The sequence below is a fragment of the Centroberyx gerrardi genome, chromosome 22, assembly GCF_048128805.1.
Source record: "Centroberyx gerrardi isolate f3 chromosome 22, fCenGer3.hap1.cur.20231027, whole genome shotgun sequence".
Lineage (NCBI taxonomy): Eukaryota > Metazoa > Chordata > Actinopteri > Beryciformes > Berycidae > Centroberyx > Centroberyx gerrardi.
Window position 1 is genome coordinate 12292610 of NC_136018.1, and position 21629 is coordinate 12314238.

The following is a 21629-nucleotide window of genomic DNA, read 5'->3' on the forward strand; positions in this document are numbered from 1 at the left end:
TATATATTAGTACTTAGCCATTTAGCTTAGTTACTATTGCTACATAAGATGCATTTTGGAACTACATAAATTACACTTACACACTACACTATTATACTATGGTAGGAGTTTATGAGGAGTACTTGAAGGCAGCATGTGTGAAGAATACTGTAGAACAGGGCTGGGCAGTCACACGCCATGGAGGGTCTAGTCTGCAGTTTATTTCTTCGATTAGCACACCATCAAGCAGAGACAGATGCAACTAATTAGTGAAATCAGTTGGTGTAATGATTGGTTGGAAGGAAAATTAGCATATTCTTGCCACTCCATTACTGGACATCACTGTTGCATACCAAGTCAAAAGATATGATGCACACCGACATGACACTTTTCTCCGCTAGATGGCACAATCACACATTCAGTGACAACACAAACACCAACAAAGTTCTTTTTATGTTTTTATTGTACATTTTGGAGCCCGTGAAAACCTGAAACGGAAAAAAAAATATATTGTTAGATATGGAGAAACTAAACATGGTTTCATGTTGATATTACACCCAAGATGGGCATCACTGTGTCAAATCTGCCCTTCAAATTGTTGCTTTAGTGAAGTTAAATCTGGGTTATCCAACACTAATTAGTTGAGACTAAATGGCTAAGATGTGGTTTCAGACATAATTGGCTTATTTTTCAGTTTGTTTTCACCATAGTCGATAAGATGGGGAAAAAAGATTCAGCATCATTAACCACATCTAATCAGCCACCATTGGACCTAGTGTTGCTCGTCTGATCAAGGAAAACTGCTCACACAATTGCACATGCATGTCTGTAACTGCACATATAAATGTATTCTCATATTTTCAATTAATTTGTCTTAGCATGTTTTACTGCTGTCATTTTGCATACCCTTCTTATGGAGGTACATTGATATTTTCCATAGTTTTTAATTCATAGTTTCCTAATGTTAAAATTGGCTGTTATTTTTTCTTTGATTCATTTAAATTATCTGCTGCTGCTAAATTTTCCTGAAGCACTCATTAAAGTTTCATCTAAATAATCCTGAATTGAAGCTACTACTTCGATCGCTGAAAATGCATAACTTGAATCCTACAACTCACCAGTCTTTTTAGTTCATCCTCCTGATCAGTCTGTTGATCTGATCCTCCCTGTTGCCAGCGTCTCCTCCCTCCACAAAGTGCGTGGTCTTCTTGTTCATGCCACCGCGGGGGGACGACAGCTTGAAGGGCCACAGGAAGTTGTTGGCAGGCTTGAAGTTCTTTCCAACTGTGTAAATCTCATGGATGAGGTCCTCAACACAGATGATGCCATATTTGCCTGCGGGAGGAAAGGCAACATGAGTGTAATGAGTTAAATTGCAGAAAGGAACAGCTTGTACACCCAAATTAAAACTGAACAGACAGCAGAAGATATGAGAGCAAGAGCTTTGACAGACATTACATAAAATGCAATTACCAATTAATAAATATTGGATTTTTTTTTTGGACATCTTTGGCTTCACTGATTAGCAAACCAAGGTTCAACTATATTTGCAAATGATTCTTAGCATTTGTTTCAACCTACGTTAAACACCAGATGGGTTAAAGTTATCCCATCAGGACAATTCAGACCGACTGGCAAGTTCTCAATCACACAAGAGTACTGAATTGACTTGAAACTGCAATATGCAACTTTTTGTCTTGAGACACAAAGTGTATTGTAGTCCAGCCCTCCTCAGTTGGCCAAGCTCCCATCCCAACACTTGTCAGTCATCTTGATGAGCCATCTACCTCAAAATAGCATCTAGGCCATGGTAACGGGCATCCATAAGCCCACAACAGGTGTTGATGGAGACAATCACCAATTTAAAACAAGCCAAAAAACAAAAAACAAGGCTATGCCGATATTCACGTGTTTAACAGGCTTTGTCTGCCGCACCTTTAGCATTGCTGTTTGCTTTGTGACTGCTTTTTGCCATTGTTGTTGATGCTATGACTTCCTTGCACTTGATAGCCACAGCTAAGCTCATTGCTGGCCACGCCCACAGTAAACGGTATACACCCCAAAATGTCCCGAACGTTCATTCAAAAGCTAATTTCAGGTAAACGGAGGATTTTCGCATTTACATACAGGGTCATAGACAGACTGACAGGGTATGATATATCCCATTTATGTCAAAAAGTTGCATAATGTAGCTTTAAATACTTTCAATTGTCTAGACCAGGGATAGGCAACCATGTGCCATGGAGGGCCAACAATAGGCAGGTTCCCATTCCAAGGACTACACCAGGTGATGTCGCTAAAAAGCACACCTTCAAGCAGAGAGGAGGAACCCATCCGTGCAACAACCTGGTGTCATGTTTGGTTGGAATGAAAACAGGCATATTCTTGGCAATCCATGGCACAGAGTTGCCCATCCCTGGTCTAGACTTATTGGCACTCATTGCACAATTGTTCTGTCAAACCTGGTGACGTCTGGTGCTCCATGCAGGTTGAAAAAAATGCTTTGAAACATTTGCATCAGTGGGGCCACAAGTCTGCTTATTGGTAAATAAAGCACTCCTGATGTGAAAAAGTCTCAAATTGCTTGACTGGCATGTGGTTTCAGACACAATTGGCTTATTTTTCTGTTTTTTTTCACCAAAGTCGATAAGACGGGGAAAAAAGATGTGCATCATTAACCACATATAGCAGTCATTCCCTGAAGGTATTTCATATCCATGATTGTCTTTGTCTAACATTAGACTATCCAGTTTTGATTCTGCTGATACAGTCGATTTTGCTTTCCAGCAAAAATTGGAAGCTCAATTCTGCCTGAGACTTAAACTGGTCAAAATGTTGCGCCTCACTAATAGACCCCAATAGCCCCTTGGGGAATAATAGTTATAGCATATAAAAGTTAATGTTAACTCTTAATAAATTACAAGTGAGCAACCATTTTGAAACATTCTTTCACATGTTAAATGCGTTAACCTGATGCCAGGCACTTATGCACTAATGTTTTCAACTACATCCAAAGGGAGGCCACCAAAGTAAAATGTCTATTCTAAAAAATAATGTGAACATCTTTGTGCATTTTGTAATCCTGTAGAATTCATTTGTTTTGAAAAAGAAATGGTGTAATATGTCCATACCAAGGGCCTTCTCCACCAGAGCGTTGTCTGTGAGGGCAATGCGCTGCTTCCTCATCCTGCCGTGGCCACGTTTGTAGATAAGCTCACGCACAGACTTCAGGTTGGGGTATCTGAGGGAAACACCATGTTTAAAAAGGTTATAAAATCAGCTGTAATCAAAACAGCTCAGAGCAATGCAGTTAACATTAAGACAGGAAGCTCTGCTGATGGGGGTGCAATATTAATTCAAACTCAAAAAGCTTTTCACAAACTATCCTTGTGACATTAATGGACACATTATGGTGTATAAGCAGTTAGTTGTCTATATGAAATCACAACTCATTTCAATGTTGTTGCATCCAAATGCAGACTAACACCCTCTCCAGATCAAGTAACTTCATACAATGCTAAATATCAAGTACTGCACATTGCATAGTACTTCTTACCCAAGTGGAATGTGGTTTCAGACAAAATTGGCTTATTTTCAGACAGTATTCACCATGGTCGATAAGATGGGGAAAAAAGTTGAGCATCATTAACCACATTCCAGCATGAGGCATGACATGTTTGCCAGCAGTCCTACCAGGAGCCAATATGATTGATTCCCATAACCACAGTGCAACACCATGCACAACGTTCCTCCTCCTGATTGTCAACTCAAATCATCAGCGAGGATAACAATGGAAACGTACTTGGACTATCATCACACTTTTGATGAAATATCTCCAGTACACGGACACATTAATTTCTACTCAACTAAAAAGTTACATGTCGAGTGACAGCAGCCTTACCCCCAGGCGATGTAGGGCTCAGCAATCCTCAGCATGTTGATTGAAGCCTTGTTCAACTTGACGAACACACCATTGAAGATCTGGCGCAGACGGAGCAGCTGCAGAACTTTGCGGACCTTTGGGCTGACACCGTTGATACTGGGAGACAAACGGGATTATGATTAGCATATGATTTTGCATCATGATATACAGCTTTTTTAGTGTCAATTGTTGGTTGTGGTTTCAGAAAAAATTGGCTTATTTTTGCACATTTTTTCACCATAGTCGATAAGTCGGGGAAAGATTGTTCATCATTAAACCACACGTTCGGCAGACAAGCAACCCAATCTATTCAGAGTTAAAACACTGACAAGGTTGTTTCTGACAAAGTGTCAATTCCATTGTCAGACAAGTGGACACCACTCACCCTCTGATTCTGACGACAAAGGCCAGTTTTGGCTCGGCTGGCACATAGTAGTTTCCCACTTTGCGAGCAGTACGGGCCAGGCGGATCTCACGCCTGTACATCTGCCTGTACTCCTTGTGGTACTTCTCAGCTCTCTTGTAGATCAGTTTCCTGGTCACTTTGCGAGTCTGATAATGCAACAGAAATAAGTGCTTAGATGAGTACAAGAGTATGTGAATCTGGTGACATCTAGTAACCAAGAACTAACCGTAACACATACTTTCAGCCCTACACTACTACCAACAGCCACATATTTGAGTCAAAAGTCGGTGCCTGATCGTTACAACTGATACACACACATCAGTAGGAGCACGCTTGTCACTTGCCTTTTTCTCAGCCAGCATCTTCTTGACGCGCATGGCCTTCATGGTGGCGAAGGCCTTTCGCCTTTTCAAAAGGCTCTCAGGGACCGCCGGAACCTTTTTTCTGAGAGAGAAACATAATATACCATTGATTTGTTAGAAACACAAAGGTACTGCTATCAACATCTGCAGTGACTCCGGGCTCTCACAACTCGCCACGTTGAACACCGGCAACATAGTTGCTGGTAGCGGCTATCTCGCTAGCCCATCACTAGCAGACTCCGGTCAGGTAGCCTTCTGTAGCCAAAGTAACTAGGATGCGTTCGTAGCAAACTGAAAACACGGCGGGCTTTTAATTCTAAATTACGAATCTGAAGTTTATTCTCATCGTAGCTACCGAGGTGAGCTAGTTTTCGTGTGCATGGGGACTAGGAAGACAGACATGTTCTAGTCGGCTACTTGGTTACAAGTAGTCATCAGTAAGTGACCATATTAACAACGCTAAAAATCAAAATCCTCAACAATACTAATAGTTTTGAGGTGTATGTGAACTAAACAAACGATCCAGGATGAAAAATCAACATCGATGGTTGTTTTAATACGAGATGGACTTAGATTTTAGCAGGGCAGTAAACACTCACTCTGCGTCCGCCATTGTGTCCACCGAGAAAGAGGAAAATTTCTCTGCGCATGTGCGTGTTAAAACATTTAGGACCCCGCGGGCTGCCTTTCGAGCTGCCTGAATTGCCAGTTCTTCGCAAGCCAAAACAACCAAGAAAATCTCCACCGGACTGTGAATGTCATTCTGTTGGTGATAAAAGAAGGCATTTGAAGGTGATAGCTGAGTGCAAAGTGTGTGTTTGTGAGTGAGAAACTACTAATCTCTTTCTTGTTAGATTGGCGATTGAGTGGACATTGGATTCAGAGGGTGGTACTTTGGTCAAACTTGATTTTGGTCAAGCTAGTTAATTGCATTCAACTCGCATCAAAGGTGTAAATCAGTCCCTGATTAGATGGTTAGAATGAAAACCAGCAGGGCTTTGATCTCCTGAGGACCGGGATTGAGAACTACTGAATGAATCCGCTCACCATTGTCATGCAACAGGTAGTTATGCACGAGCTGACCGGCAGAGGGAGCACGCGCTTCATTTTACAGATCAGGATATCCCTTTCCACTCCATAGCATCAGTGGAAAAAGACAACCCACCTGGCCCACTTCAGGTTGTAAAACACGGCCATCCTGATTCAGATCAGGATTTTAAAAACAATAGAGCAATATCATAATGTGGAGTAAATTAAAGTAATTGAAAAGAGACCAAAAATAGATCTGTTCAATATGCGTCTTATCCTACCGAATATTAATTTTACATTTTACCATAATTATCATGATGAACGTAATGTGACTATGAATTGTAGGCCTGTATATCACTTTAAAACTGATTCAAAAATGAACACACTGGTCATGTTTATTCTGATAGGCCTAATTCAGTCCATGTTTCACTCATTTCGGGGCCCTTTAAGACCCCCTAACGAAAAATCACTCAAATATTCCTATAACATTCCTATAGGGATTTATATGTCTCCGGTACTCAATAGTATGTTTATATTGACCTTGTAGGCTACTTTATGGTGGTTTTATCTCATATGATATCAGTGAAGGCTAATGTTCGTCTAGGGTCTTAAAGTGTGGGTGTGGTAGTCTACTCTGAGTTTATACTGACTTTACTGTGTGTGGTAGACTATTATCTCCTATAGGCGGGATTATCTGTGGTGGGCCTATAGTGTTTTTTAAGGCTAGTAACTGCATGCCATTAAAAGTTTGTTGTGATATTAGTACAGTAGCCTATTTGTGTAGTGTGTGTACTCTAAAATGTATGATAGAATTACTGGCCCAGTGTTTTTTGTCTGTCTGGAAGAGACACACTTTCAGTTTCCACAAAACCACAATCAACACATCTCAACAGATCACCGCCCACAAACAGCTATGACATGTTTTACACTAGTTAGGATTTAAGTTCAATATTAGCCTGCATTTCTACTCAAAATAATTCAGATGGGTTAGGAGATAAAACATAATAAACCTTCACTCCCTTTGTGAAGAATGATGGATACGGTTTCATATGGCTCAGTCCTGTGTATGGACAGACGTTGACTTGGATCTTCATTGTGGCCGTTTGATATCTGCATTTCATGTAGAAAAACCCTCATCGGTAACCTATCAGTTAACTATACTCATCTAGCCTGTTTTCATTTAGATGTTTTAATACTTAAAACATAGGATTGGGTCATCAAAACTATTTTTTCCACAAATAGCCTATCTGACATTCTAGTGTGCTTCTAAATTGACGGCCATACTTATATAGGCTATATATATATATATATATAAAAAAATAAATAAAAGAAAGCTAATTAACTAAATGAGTAGCAACTTCGCAAATCTTTATCACAAATACAAGCCCAAACAGAAAAAAGAGAATATGCAATATGTGATCTGCCTTTTGCCCTTTCTTTTGGGATGTTGAATTCTGGTGTTAAGTAAAACATTCTTAGGTTACATCACCTCTGAGTGTAGTCTATGGACATGCCGCTTCATTCTGACAGGCGCTCAAGCCTCAGTCCTATTGGGTCCAGCGTTGATGGCTGGACTGAATAAATAGCGGGTGAAATGCGGTGGAGGCTGACATGAGTGGAGGAGCAGCAGAGGAAGTGGGAGGCACAGCTCGTAGTAGCAGGAGCTGCTCATAACTCACCGCAACTGTGCGCACTAGTGACAACTGGACTGTTGACTGAGCAGCATCTTCAACTATCTCGAATTGTTAACATTTTGACCTTGGTCCACTCAGGCTGTGATCTTGCTTGCGCTTTTTCGTTACTTTAGTGTATGAGCTGCTCCAGATTTATACCGTTTCATGGCAGCCATTGCGTTGTCAGCATTTAGATAGATTTACTGCATACTGTGCACTTAAGTTTTTCGGTGTAGCCCTCCACTGTAGCTGCAAACAGGTTGCAAGAGGGAAACACGCCGTGCGCTTTTTCCGCAGTTTATTTGAATTGACCCATTGCCCTGTTCTCGCTTTAAGATCTTGGTCAAGATGATGATAATCATTGCGGAGTTCTTCGTGGTCATTCTGAAGGTGCTCTGGGCTTTTGTAACTGCCGGGGCGAAATGGGTTGTGCGGCCGAAGGAGAAGAGCGTGGCGGGACAGGTGTGTGTGATCACCGGGGCTGGAAGTGGCCTCGGGCGGCTCTTCGCCAAGGAGTTCGCTCGGAGACGAGCGGTACTGGTGCTATGGGACATTAACAGCCAAAGCAATGAGGAAACCGCAGAGATGGTGCGGCAGATATACCGTGAACTGGACAGCCCCATGCCCAAAGACGGTAAGTCGGCTTTCTCTGAAGCAATTAGGCTATCAGAATTTTTTACGCACGCTCAGCAAAACAACGCGTCCAATGCCTGCATTCTGTGATCTATCTGCAGTGGCAAATTATGTCCCAAAGGCTATAACTTACCATATTATCATATGCAGAGTGTTATGTTTCACTTGACAAGATACCTTGGCCATGGTTACAAAGTCCAGCGACACAATCACATAAGGGTTTCCCTTCTCAAGTCCAGAACGACTCTGAGTCCTGACTACTTGTTCAGGACTTTTCCAGGAATTTCCAAGGGAGTGTAAATGGTTGACTGAAAGGTGCATGGGCTTCTTAATGCACAATTATAGTGCCAGTCTTTAATATTTTTTGTGTCATTGTTCTATATTCAATTCACTTTACATTTCTGTCTATAGACACTTTTTTTTTTCTGATTTAGGCATGACTAACAAACAATATTACCAGGATTTATTTAGTATCCCTCTAATCTGATTGTGTGATCCAGAATTACTGCAAATTATTTTTATAATGTAACCAGTCTGATGACCAAACTTGTCAATTGATCCCTTGTATCATTTTGCTTCCATCTCTCTACTAGGACCTGTTGGAGGGGTAGAGGAGGTCCCTCCTTTCCAGCCCCAGGTCTACACCTATGTGTGTGATGTGGGCAAACGCGAGAGTGTGTATTCCACAGCCGAGAAGGTGCGTCGTGAGGTGGGGGAGGTTGACATACTGATCAACAACGCCGGCGTTGTCTCCGGCCATCACCTTCTGGAGTGCCCCGATGAGCTGATTGAGCGCACCATGGTGGTCAACTGCCACGCACACTTCTGGGTGAGTTGCAGCCCGGGCCTTTAGGCATGCAATTTAGTGGAACAGAATAGAGCAGAGCCTTGATCTCTAATCTTGAGTTGTATGTGGATATTGTTGGGACTGCCAGTATGATGGTATCAGTCCCACTAGACATCTGCCTCAGTTTCCATGAGCACAATGTTATCAAATGTGTTTACTGTGATGCCAGGTTCACAGGAATGTTTCCACTCTGACTTGCATGCCTATTCATAATCCTATCCCTCTGTGTGCCAAACTCAAGAGTTAGGGGTGTGTTTGTGTGTGTGTGTGTGCCCGCCCGCCTGTCTGTCTTTGTGTCAGGAGCGGGAAAGTATGACCATAAATAGTTGCCTTGCATCTTCAGATTTCAGCTCCACTTAGTTTTGTTCTGCCAGAGGAGAGTCATGGGTTTGGTTTGATGTCTGACTTTGCTGCTATTTGGCAGTCTGTATTAGTGATGATCCCCATGGTATGTCAGCCCTCCTCCTCTCCTCTGCTGCACAAATCTGACTTGCGTGATGGAAGCGGGGGGTTCTGTACATGGGTTGGATCTGCCTAGGATCGGATCGCCACATTTCCGTTGGCAGGCAGCGTTATGTTTTCTATTAGATTTTTGCTCTGGCTCCGTCCTTCTGGCCTTCCAGTGTGAATATTTATCTGAGACAAGGTGTAGTTGATGGAGTGAATATGTAGCGCTTTAGATAAGCACAAGGTGTAGCGTTGAACAGGCCAGGTGCTATCAAAGCTTGCTGTGTGTGCGTGTGGGAAGATCGAGATGGTAGCCAGTGAGGGCAATTGGAAATCCATTGAGAAGTGAAGCCTGGTTGATGGGAGTGGGGGTGGATGTTTGTATTGGAGCCCTTTCTCCCACCTCTCCAATCATTAGTAAATCAGTATTGAGAGGTGATTGCACTGCTTGGCTAGGACCAACCCCCGCAGGACAAGTGTGGCGATTGTGCACAAATTGGTTTAGAGACATGCTGTGGAGTCGCTCACAAGGCTCGGGAATGTGTCCTTAGCCTGGAGGCATGGCTTTGAATTGACCATTTCATCTTTGATTGTATTTGTCATAATATATTAAGCAATGCATTTGGTGAAGCGGATGATGTTCATTTGGGTCTTTGGCCGCAGGGTCTTCTTTTTAAGTAGAACTTCATTCTCAGTGATACCATGAAACCACAGTGATTCGAAGCTCCTTAATTGAGCATGAAAATCTCTTGTGTTGTCAGTCAGACAGGTTGTGTACTTCCTCCTTAATGGATGCTCCATTCAACTATTCATGCGCTTCTCTGCTGGCTATCTCCCCATTCTTTTAGATCCAAGATTTGGAGTCAGGATCCAGTGGTTGGGTGGCAGAGTTGGGATTCTCATTAGGGGTCTGTGCTTGTGTTCTCCCTTATTCTGTGGAGAGCGTGGTTTCTTTAAGGGGGGGCCAGATGAAAGAAGGGCCTAATGAATGGCGACAGCCAGAATGGAGGATGTGGTTCATTAAAGACACAAGCTGGATGAATAGAGCTTAGACTAACAGGGACCTGTCCGCTTTCCTCTCTTACACAAACACATGCAACCATAGTACAGTTGCTCACTACATGCAGGTGGTACATTGCACAAAGCTTTGATATTTTTTTTTTTTTCCCTGTGTTTTTTGTTGTTGTCGAACAACAGGTTTTTAAATGGCCTGTTTGTGGCTTATGACTCAACAAATGCCCTCAGATTAGATGGCGCCTAGTCATACTAAGTTTGAAAGTGGATTTTAAACCCTGTTTATAGAGGAAGATGCTTTTAAAGCTTTGTTATAGCATGCTGACACTACAGGGATATTACAGAAGAGGAGTTATTTCCTGAGGACTGTTTGCCAAAATAGGGGATTAAATCGGAGAGCGGTACGGTTCTTGTGTCATTTTTAATTTACAGCGGCATGGAGGTTTGCTTGCTCCGTCATTCCTCTCTCTGCTTGTCATTTCTCTGTTCCTTTCATACTTCAACAGTGGATGTAAACAGCCTGGGGTGCATTCTCCTTGAGGTGTGTTCACCTTATTCAGCTTGTCTAACATCACCTATTTGGCAAAATATCCTGTGGTCCCACAATAACATGGGCCACTCAGGGACACATTTGCAGCTGATGATGAGATAAGCAATGTCGGCCCCCAAGTCTCTCGGCCTCCCCGCACTAATCCCAGCCTTGTATTGCAATTTCCCCTAAGACCCACCCCCCAACCCACTATGAGGCCAGCACACCCCAGTTTCTACAGAGCAACATGACAGCAGGTTCACTGCTCTCCCTCCATCTAAAATACACTGCTGAGAATGGAAACTGAGCAGGACAAGGGGAAGGCCACAGTCCAGATGGTGAAGGAAAAGATTTTTTTTTTTTTTCTCTTTTCTTCATGAGTAAGTTTTCATTTTGTTGGATAGTACGGTGGGAATGGGGCAGGACTGGAGACATGAGCAGGAAGCGGGTGGTTATCGTAGTGCGTGTGTGTGTGGGTGTCTGCCAGCCCAGCCCAGCTCAGACCCCACACTCTTCCTAGCCTCCTTCCACGGGCCCCTCTGACTCCCCCCAGCCTGATTTGGAGGCAGTGGGTGCAGCTGCATGGGAGTCACGGAGGCCAGCTCTGTTCATCCGGCTCTGCCACACACACACACACACACACACACACAGTACTGATTCAATCCCTCATTCCCTTTAGGTTTTTATGAGGCAGGGGGTCATCACATTTAATTTGCTTGATGATGCTTTGATAAGTCCAGCTGGAGAGTGGTGATGCTTGAGGAGCCTCTCAGCCTTTAGTCATGCCGGGACAGGGAGTTGTGCTGGGAATGTTTAGTCATTTCAGTCAGTGTCACCAGTGTCTGTGGTTTAAGGTTGGTTTGTATAGTGGAATGACATGAAAGGAAATAATCCTCAGCATCTTGAACCGGTTACTCAACAGGTGTTTATGAACAATGGGCAGTAATTCCCCTTCTCGCGGACTTCCTACCTTTCTTGTGCGTTGACATGAAGGCACACAGCACTCCAGAGAGTGACATGGCGGGAAAAGAGGAGAGGAAAGAAAAGAGGAAGGAAGGCAGTGCTGTCCCATCCACAGGCGAGGCGAGAGGGTAATGGCGAGCTGCTGCTGACCCACTTTATCTGACAATTGGTTTCTTGTCTGTGGATCAGCTTGACAAGATGCCAGGCGACAGGAGCCAAGTTCTGCGGGCCGCATTCCTGCTGTAGCCAGAGAAAGGAGGCAGCCAGGCAGAAGGGTCCTACTTGACTGGTTTTATATGGGCCCCTCCCCGGGCCCGGTGCACCTGTACCCCTCACTGGAGCCAGTCAGGGCTACTCCCATGTTAGGCTTCTCCCTGAGCATCTACCTGTTTCTGTCAGGGGTGGAGGTGGACTGGGCTCTGGGAAAAGCTCTGCAGAAAGCCATCTCCCTGCATGGGTGTCATGTGGGTTTGGCACTGTGGGTAAGGTATGAGCACTCGCCATACCTTTTGTCTAAATGAGCCCAAATTTGGTTCTCCTGTTCATCAGTATACTGGAGAGCTACAATCAAGCAAAAATCGATAGAAATCTATATGGAAGCCATGCATTTAATTTAAAAAAAAAATGGGACTAACGTTTTATCACACTGAACCACCACTTCTATTACTAATAGTTACTATTTATATAGCACTTTTCAAACTGCAGTTACAAAGGGGTAAAAAAAAACAAAAATATATAAAAAAAAAATAGCGAAAGCAAAGTACAATGTATAAAAGAAAGGCAAGACACCTCAGTGTAAACCATAAAAGGGAGGTAAACACAATCAATAAAAGGTCATTACATGAAAGCAAGTCTATAAAATTGAGTCTTAATAAGTGATGTAAAAGATGGTACAGATTTTAGCCAGCATAAGCTCCTCAGGTAAGTTGTTCCTAATGGCAGAGGCCCAATCGCCCGAGAACCTCAGGCTGCGTGACTTAAATGTGATCAGTAAAATCTTAAAATCACTTCTGAAAACGGGTAACCAGTGTAATTGATCTAAAACCGGCTTTGGAAGTTTTGGTGGCAAATGATACTGGATGCAGGGACTTTGCCATAGCTTAGGATTCACAGTGAATCGATGTCCCTGCCTCCCTGGCCTGTTGATGTGGTTGCTATCCAGGTAAATTGGACTCCAGCTGCACAACCAGCGGGGGGGTTGGGGGATCGAGTCGACTGTAGCAGAGGCTTCTTGTGAGCATGACCACGACAACATGACCAATCAACGATTTACACCCATCATCCCTGAGGGCCACTTCAGGGTTGATGTGCTGCTTGGCCTGTTTCCATGGCAACCACTAAACCCAGCCCACTCAAATTCCATGATCAATAGTGGGATCAGACAAATGCTGTTCATGGGGACTTAAGCACAGACGTTCTCCTCTCTCTCTCTCTCTCTCTCTCTCGTCCGGGGAGAGGTCAGCCCAATTAAATGGCCATCTGGTCCTACGCAAAGGCCAATATTTTGTTCATATTCCTGTTGGTCAGGCGCTAGCACTAATGCAGCCTGACACCCCAGCTGCAAGAAGCTTTGTGTGGCTCAAATGCTCCTGGGGGCACGCACCAATTAGGGGGCGCAGCGGGCAGGGCACCCCCACATGGGCCAAGGAGGCCCGGCTGTGTCGGCGGGTAATTTAGCGGAACAGAGCGTTGAGACCCAATTACGGCGGCTCTGATGTAAGACATGAGCCCCTGTTTGCTTTCACACATTTCGTGTCTGAGAGGTCAGCGGGGGTCACACCCACATGCCAGAGCTGCCATGAGAAGCAGGACATCATGGGAGGGTGGGAGAGAGACGGGACAGTCGGTCGTGTTTAGCCCTGTCCTCCAGCTGAGGGAACCAGCCTCTCTCCATCAGCTCCCGTTACTTTCAAACCAGTCAGCAAAACTGTCCAGTTGTCTCGGAGTGCTGTTCTTAGTCATAAGAGTGTTGTGCCAGGTCAAGTCATTGCTGTGGGAGTGGGTTGGGAAGCCTTGGCTCAAGTCAGGTACGGGCATATCTTAAGTTAATGCCTCATTTGCACGCAACGCCCTCCCTCACCCACTGCCGTTCTGGCTCACACAGGCCTTTCTCAGCTATTGCCCAGGCCTCATGTTCTCTCTCCCCCTCTCCTAGGGCCCCCATCACTCGATGAGTTGAATATTGCAGCAATTTGAGATTTAATGTCCTGGAAAAGTGCAGATGTTTGGAGCTGAGACAGATCAGTTGTACCTGGCTATAGAATAAACTCTAAACAGCGAAGCCCTTTCCACATGCCAGTTCCTTAAATCAGCTTTTCCTGGCCTGGAATTGATTTAGTGCTTCCAGTGGTATTTGCCTGGCATAACGAGGAGAAAGGGATGTTCAAACTGTGCTGGTTGTCAAATACAGATGTAAACCCACACATACAGATTACACTAGAAGGCAATGGGTCTGATGGAGTTGTGCTAATCTCTGGGTGCAGTTTCAATGAGGCTTTCCTCCTCTGCCAGTGGTTGCGTGGCTGTACCACCTGGTACCATGCTCTCTCTGGCTCTGTGCTCCCCTCCAGAAAATGTTTACAAAGGAGGTTAAATCATCATCGTTTTCGGCCTTCTCTGGCCATGCTTACATACCAACCAATAGAAACTGTTGCCGTTCATTTGTATCATCATAGACTGAATAGAAACTTTACATCATTGCGATATAAAAGAGCCCCTCAGAGTTTTCATTTGTTTGCTTAATGTAATCCGACACCCCCTAAAGACATTCAAAAAGAAACCGGGGGTAGGCTGGATGCAGTGTTCTTCACTAGCGCACATCTGACTTGAATAGCTCTCGCACCGCTACCAACAAAAGGCCTGCTGGTTGTTTGTAGACCTCCTAGGGGGAGAGTGATTGGTCAGTTCCTATCATTGCCGTCACATGTCACACCTGCTGATTGGCCCATGCTGTGTTCAGGGCAGCTCCGAAGTCAGCAGACGGGCAGAATGAGAAATGGATCCACAAGTTAATCAACTGTAACCACTCACCCTCTTCTCTCAATCTCCTCCCCGGTGTTGCTCTTCTCACCACCTCACTAACTCTCATTGGATCAGCCAGTGGAACCACTTACGCTCTCACGTGGCACTCGGCGAAAGCGCTTTCATCTCGCGGCTCTCCTCTGTGTGCGGATTGTTCTATTGACTGCCGCTCGGGCAGGGCACAAGGCTGTGTGGGTAGACGAGAGGCTGAATTGCATTGTGGGAAGTGTTGAGTGAACGGAGGCCCATGATTGGTGCTGTCAGCAACTCTTTAGACCCCGGGCCCAACGCCGGGTACCAGATCTGTGTGGGAAAAGAACAGAGTTGTACAGTAGAACGAACACACACACACACACACATACACACACACACACACACACACACACACACACACACACACACACACACACTTCAATGAATAACTGCCTGAAGAGGGGTTATCCTTAGTCTTTCTCATCCCTCAGCACCCAATTCACACCTGCCACAAAGAAAAACTTTCATCATTGCTTCCAGAAACGACAGCATTATTTTTTTCCACATTCACACACTGCACTTCCAGTGGTCAGTCTGATTTTTTTTGTGCCTGTTATGAATTCTCATTCAAAGGGCCTCTCTCTGCATCACCATGGAGAAGAGAGAGAAACGGATAGAGAGAGGGAAGGAGAGAGAGAGAGAGAGAGAGAGAGAGAGAGGATCAAAGGGCTTTGGCACAGACAAACTGCACAAGTGAACTAACCTTCCTCTTTTTTTTCCCCCCCCCTGCCCCTCTGTCTCTTCTGTCCTTCCTCCAGACCACCAAGGCGTTTCTCCCCAAGATGCTGGAGCTGAATCATGGTCACATTGTGACGGTTGCCAGCTCCCTGGGTTTATTCAGCACAGCTGGAGTGGAGGTTAGTATCATACACAACCACGCATACACATCCATCGTTCCCACCATCCCAACCAGTGCTTTTCTCAAAAGGCCTCAGTGTGCCAGCTAGCACACTGAGCCGGGGGAGGTTAGGCCCCCTCTCTCTCTAGTTGTCCCTCCACCCGTTAAATTAAGGGACACAGATGAGCGTTGGGGAGCCTCTTATAGATTCCTCTATCTGCAGCAGTGGGGGTGTGGGGCCCCTATTGGGCTCTGGTCCTGGGGCCAGAACGAGCTGACAGCTCCCCAAGGGACGGAGACATCTTCATCACCGCTTTGTGAGCAACTTGGGGCTCACTCAGTATTCAGGTCACAGCAGCTTCCAATGGACTAGGTTTTGGTTTCCCTCCCTATAGTTTTTTTTTTTTTTTTATTCTCCTCCTCCCCAGTGCAGATTCTTTTTGTGTTATTTTAATGCATGTTAAAACATTTAGTATGGTCATTTATCTCCATAACCATAGAGGGAGTAAATGGGTAGCCCGCCTAGAAGGCTTTATTTTGATATTTTAGAGTACACAGTTCTTCTCATTTATCCCCCTTGGCTGAGAATGGTGTCGTTTTCAGATGGTCTGTAGGGATTGCTAGTCCATTTGCCTTTGTTTTTATAGCTGCACGTTTGCTTTTGTTGTACAAGCATTCATCCATAACGAGTAAGTCTCCCTTCAAAGGGACTGGAGTGTAGTCAATTTTTGTTGACCTATTATGCTTCCTGGAAATGCCTTGAATGTGATTTCAGGGCTGCACATTAATTTCAGGGAACTGAAGCTGGCAGCAGGGCCTGGCCTGTCATGTGGGCACAGTCAGATCTCTTTATCCGCCCCGTGTTTATCGACGTGCATCTGTGTTTGCCCAAGCTTTTTTTTTTTTTTCAAGATTATTTCCACGGCGAACCACATCAAAACCTTCCCGCCAAGCCGAGCGCTCTCCTGATGCACGGGAGAAGAATGCTAATGAAACCGTAGAACGGAGGACGGGCTTGCTAGGGTTTTGTGGCTGTATCATTAACAGGAAGGAGAAACCTCTGTGCCCGTGGGGCGTGTTTGATAATGCTCACTCTGGTCGCTGGGTGTTTTTACAGGGCTAACCTGTTCTCTCATTATTCCTCCCAGGATTACTGCGCCAGCAAGTTCGGTGCCATCGGGTTCCACGAGTCGCTGAGCCACGAGCTGAAGGCCTCGGAGAAGGACGGCATCAACATGACTCTGGTGTGCCCCTACCTGGTCGACACGGGGATGTTCAAAGGCTGCAGGATAAGGTTAGCGACAATACACACTGCCCAGGATAATTGTGTTTTCAGTTCTTTTAAAGCCCTTCTTGCACCTGGGATGAGTTTGCTATCAGCTCTAATTTTCACCATATAAAATCGCCTCACAAACACCATTTGAACTTCAAAGCAGCAGTTCAGTTGATGATTGTGTTGTGTCACAGAGATATTACAAAGTCCCCTGTACGCCATGGTCAGTATTTTGCCTAAACAAAGAGGGCGACTTTCCCAGGGGAAAATCTCCAGACAGGTGCACCTGGGCTCCCACCCCCCACCCCCACCCCCCCACTCCTGCCACCCCCCCACTCCTGCCACTGTAATAGTCCTCACTCTGTTTGATGGTTACAGTCAGCAGCTGGCATGTCCTTTGCTTTTTCCAGCTCCAGTGACTTTGGAACAATCTCCCTGACTATGTCCAGGAGTCACAGTTCACAGCTTTACTGCCATCATTACACTTTTTCCTTCCTATAACCCCACTCCTCTTGATTTGTGTATCAACTGTACATTTTCTATTGTAATTCTTGCTCTGTAAAGTGTATTCGGAAATCTTAAAAGTTAAATGCCCGTTAAATAATGTCACAAAAACTGCCAAAAAGCCCTTTCCACTGTAGGTCAGAATTGTTTAGATCAAACTTTGGCCTCTCTAGCAAACAGGAAAATCGACCAGCTTCAATAAATACATGTCTATCTTTAGGTCCTCTGTAAATGACTGACCTGTGATAATTTCTCTCCGCTCAGGAAAGAGATCGAGCCCTTTCTGCCTCCTCTGAAGCCAGAGTTCTGCGTGAAACAGGCCATGAGGGCCATCCTCACCGACCAGCCCATGATCTGTACGCCACGCATCGTCTACATGGTCAACTTCATGAAAAGGTGAGCCGCCTCCTACATATTAATATCCCCATTTTTCTTTTCTGTGCTCCTCTAAATTTCTGACCCTCTTTCTCCCATTTCTCACACTTTCTTTTCCCTTCCCTTCCCTCCCATCCCATATTCGCTTGCTCTCTAGGCTTTTATCAGGCTGTACAGGAGTATCTTGTGTCACTAATCTCATCTCATCTCTGTCCTGTCTTCGCAGCATCCTGCCCTTCGAGGCCATTGTGTGCATGTACCGGTTCCTGGGCGCTGATAAGTGTATGTACCCCTTCCTGGCTCAGAGGAAGGAGGCCATGAACAACAATGAGGCCAAGAATGGGATCTAGGGGGCGCTGTTTGCAACACGAACGGGGGGCACATACACCTGGAAGCATGAGGATACGACCACTGAGGATGAATTGGGAAAGACGGAAGGAAGAAAAGACTGAATCTAGACTGGTGCACTTGCATTGAGCAAATGCAAAGGTTTACCATATTGTTCCTCTGGAACAAAGAAAGCTGTGTACTACACAAAGGATTTATTTGACTTTGTTTTGTCTTGGTTTTTTTTGTTTTTTTTCTAAGGTTTGTTTAAAGAAACCAACATCTATATACTGTGTCACTAGTTTTGAAATCATACGAAAAAGGTATTCAATAATTAACTATTTACGTAATGTAGTCACCAGCCTTATCTAGTGTCTTTGTGGAAATATACAGTATGTTACTGTACGAACAGTAAAATTCTTTGTCACTTTTTGTTTTTTTTATTTGTAGACATGCACTGTAATTACTGACTCTCTCTACACTGCCAGCCCTCTCTGTGTAGAAATGGTTCAACACAGCATTTCACACGACCCAGCGTCTCCCACCCAGAGGCTCTTTTTCAATCCGTCTGGACCTCGGTTTGCAAATTAAACTTAACTTCAACTGCTCTGATTGTAGCTTGTGCCGTTGATTGCAAAGGTCATAAAACGCTATAAACATTTCACAATTTTGAGTTTACCACATTCCGTTATTTTTAGTTATTTTCCTGTTCCAGACATGTAGCATAGATGTTGATAATGAAGTCAAGGCATTCCAATCGGGACATTTAATAGCCTATCTTGGGCTGACTGAATCTTCACTGGACTTTCCAGATGTAATGAGATGCAACAGTGTCCCTTAATGGTCCTCTTATTATTTTTGTGGTCTGTACTGGCTAACCTCTCAAAATGAAAGTGAAAGAGGGGGGTCAATGTCCTGAGCTCAACTATCATGTGTGAAGCATTTAGGATGTATTGATTCGAGAGAAATTGAGAGGAAATAAAATCTTTTTTCTCTCATTTGTCTTTCTTTTCAAGATCTGTGGTGTTTATATTGTAAATTCATCAGTTACCACCGACATTATTTGTTGAAAATAACCAGGTATAGGCTGTAACTCCAGGCAAACCGATGACCCAACACTGATGTATGGTTGAGGGAAATGTATTAAGACACTAGTTTACCATATTTTCTTCCAAAGTGACACTTTCACTTTGCTGTCCATTGTCCACCGTGTCCAGTTACAGTGAAATGTAAATGTTTAAATGTAACTGTTGTGAATATCCCAGTATCCCAAAATGACTGTCTCCACAATATTTGATGTATGAATATTTTATATACTTTCGGGAAGACAAGAGTTTTTGAATTTCAACTACATTCCAATAGGCGTCATTCCTTCAGTCACAGTGATGAGCCTAAATTCTCTACCTCTTAATTTTTGCCATTTGTTGACAGTATGACATAAGCCTCTTTTTGTAATTTTCTGAAGACTGCTCCATAGCGGAGCAAATGTGGTTCCAATGTTTAGTGTCTCTACCTAACTTAAATTAATAAAGTGATTTAGATTATTAAGTGGTGTGTCTTTACTGGCCTAAACCTGAAATCTCAAAGAAAAAATACCTTGAAAATGGCAGGAAAACGCTTTCTCTGCCTGGCTCATATTTTATACCTAGCACTTCTATTATATGTGAATATTATAGAGAGACAGACAATTGTTCTTCTACTGGAGAACTGTGGTTTTGACCCTTACACTCCTTACTACTGGTTCCTTGTAATGCTGGTGATCCAAGGGTTTAAGTTTCAGTTCTACTCTTGTACTCCTGTCACTCTGGATAAGAGCGTCGGCTAAATGCCTAAATGTGTAAGCAGACAAATTGAAACTAAACGCATCAGTTACACAACAGTAAGCATCTGTTTGTCAAATGACAACATCCTGAATGTTTATTTCTGTATCAGTTATTCTGAATTCTGTGATTCATTGTCGCCACTGACAGGAAAGAGGATCTTCTGCAATGTTGATGAACAGTGGACTTCTCACTCACTCAGTTTCCATTCAGAGTTCAGATGACACCCACCCAACCCTCTCTCCTCTTTAGGACTACTTGTGACTAGTATCAGTATTATCTTCCCATATTGTGCCACACTGTGAGTCAGGCAACCTTTAGTTATGGGTGTTGGCTAAAGAGGGCAGGAGCAATTTGCCTTTGTAAGTCAATATTATAGGCGCTGCACAACCCAAACATGTGACTTTGTAAAGGAAAGTCTTGCCCTAGAGTGAGCAAGATGTGAGGTCACAGAGTCATACAGCAGCCAGTGTCCCACTATAAACCACTAAGCAGTTAGATACAATCATGGGACAGATTATGAATGCTGCATAAAAGGAAGTGGATGGAAAAGTTAATGTTGTGAACTACACAGAAGCCGCCACTGGGTCAGATCAGCTGTAAATCACACAATATATTATATAATCTTTATTATTACTTTCTTTCAACAGTATACAGTATAGAAAACAGAATGAGGGGTTGTTAAGCAACATACATACTACCTGGGTTCAAACCCCCTGTCAGCAAGCATCCGCCCTGCTGAAGTGTCTTTGAGCAAGACACTGACACTGTTATGTAGCTGACCCTGACCTCGCACTTCCCCAAAGAGGGCGAGTAAAAAGAAAATGTCCTAATGGCGATCAACAAAGTATCACATTGATTGTCATGAGCTAGATCTGGACTCACATGGCCAAACTGCTGAGTTGTTTTGCACTGTGTGCTCCACATTAAGTAATTTGGAAATCTGGGTCAGAGGAAGAGCCGTGTCTTTCAGGCTTCAATCCCCGTTGCAGGCCTTTCCTCATCATTGACTTTCCTTCACAGTCGGTTGCCAACAGATCAATTCTAGATGGGCGGCTGAAAAATTGACCCAGTGAGCCTAAACACCGATGGCACGCAGAGCACACACCTTCAATGCTGTTCAAGCCGAGCCGCGTGTGAGATGCAGGCAGAGACTAAATACTCCCTGCTCAGGGTGTCTTGTTCCACCTGAACCAGGCTTACTGGAAGGGGCAGGTATGCTTTGGTAGAGCTGCTGAAGCTCAAGACCACAGAAAATCTTTGAGACAATCTTTGATCAAAGATGTCCAGAAGTTAACAGCATTATGCTTTAGATAACTGGTTATGACAAAAAATGAGGCTTCTTCATCTAACTTGAATGATCCTCAGTTCTTAACCTAACTACTGGGTAAGTGAGCAATGAGAATTACATAGACCATTCTGAAGTCAATAACGGACTAATCTCTGACAAAATATGACATGGAACAATCTCTCTCTGGGTTCCCAAATGACTAACAGACTAGTCCAGGAGGTAGAATGTCCTTCCACACATCTATCAGCTTGATAGCAGACACTCATCTCTTCACAGAACTAATTGATTTCTCGGCCGGAGATTGAGAATACACACCATCCATCTAGACACTCGGATCGCTCGC

At 44.1% G+C, this 21629-nt stretch overlaps 2 protein-coding genes and 4 non-coding genes across 6 annotated transcripts; 1 reads left to right on the forward strand and 5 right to left on the reverse strand.

Annotated features, from left to right (window-relative positions):
* Positions 1 to 424: 424 nt before the first annotated feature.
* On the reverse strand, positions 425 to 5306 carry rpl7 (ribosomal protein L7). The gene is made up of 7 exons (XM_071912936.2): positions 5269 to 5306; positions 4652 to 4751; positions 4287 to 4453; positions 3881 to 4018; positions 3111 to 3220; positions 1098 to 1314; positions 425 to 467 (listed from the first exon to the last, which is right to left on the reverse strand). Exons 1-6 carry the CDS (start codon positions 5280 to 5282, stop codon positions 1106 to 1108), a joined length of 738 nt encoding a protein of 245 aa, XP_071769037.1. The 5' UTR covers positions 5283 to 5306; the 3' UTR covers positions 425 to 467; positions 1098 to 1105.
* LOC139922433 (small nucleolar SNORD12/SNORD106) lies at positions 639 to 732 on the reverse strand. The gene has a single exon (XR_011785139.1). It is a non-coding gene; the product is annotated as a small nucleolar SNORD12/SNORD106 (small nucleolar RNA).
* LOC139922434 (small nucleolar SNORD12/SNORD106) lies at positions 2572 to 2664 on the reverse strand. The gene has a single exon (XR_011785140.2). It is a non-coding gene; the product is annotated as a small nucleolar SNORD12/SNORD106 (small nucleolar RNA).
* On the reverse strand, positions 3544 to 3635 carry LOC139922432 (small nucleolar SNORD12/SNORD106). The gene has a single exon (XR_011785138.1). It is a non-coding gene; the product is annotated as a small nucleolar SNORD12/SNORD106 (small nucleolar RNA).
* On the reverse strand, positions 4095 to 4184 carry LOC139922435 (small nucleolar SNORD12/SNORD106). Its single transcript, XR_011785141.2, has one exon. It is a non-coding gene; the product is annotated as a small nucleolar SNORD12/SNORD106 (small nucleolar RNA).
* A 91-nt stretch (positions 5307 to 5397) lies between the features above and the next one.
* Positions 5398 to 19723, forward strand: rdh10a (retinol dehydrogenase 10a). The gene is made up of 7 exons (XM_071912944.2): positions 5398 to 5461; positions 7708 to 8005; positions 8598 to 8833; positions 15617 to 15715; positions 16845 to 16990; positions 17738 to 17869; positions 18075 to 19723. The coding sequence occupies exons 2-7, from the start codon at positions 7720 to 7722 to the stop codon at positions 18196 to 18198; spliced, it is 1023 nt and encodes a 340-aa protein (XP_071769045.1). The 5' UTR covers positions 5398 to 5461; positions 7708 to 7719; the 3' UTR covers positions 18199 to 19723.
* The last annotated feature ends 1906 nt before the right edge of the window (positions 19724 to 21629 follow it).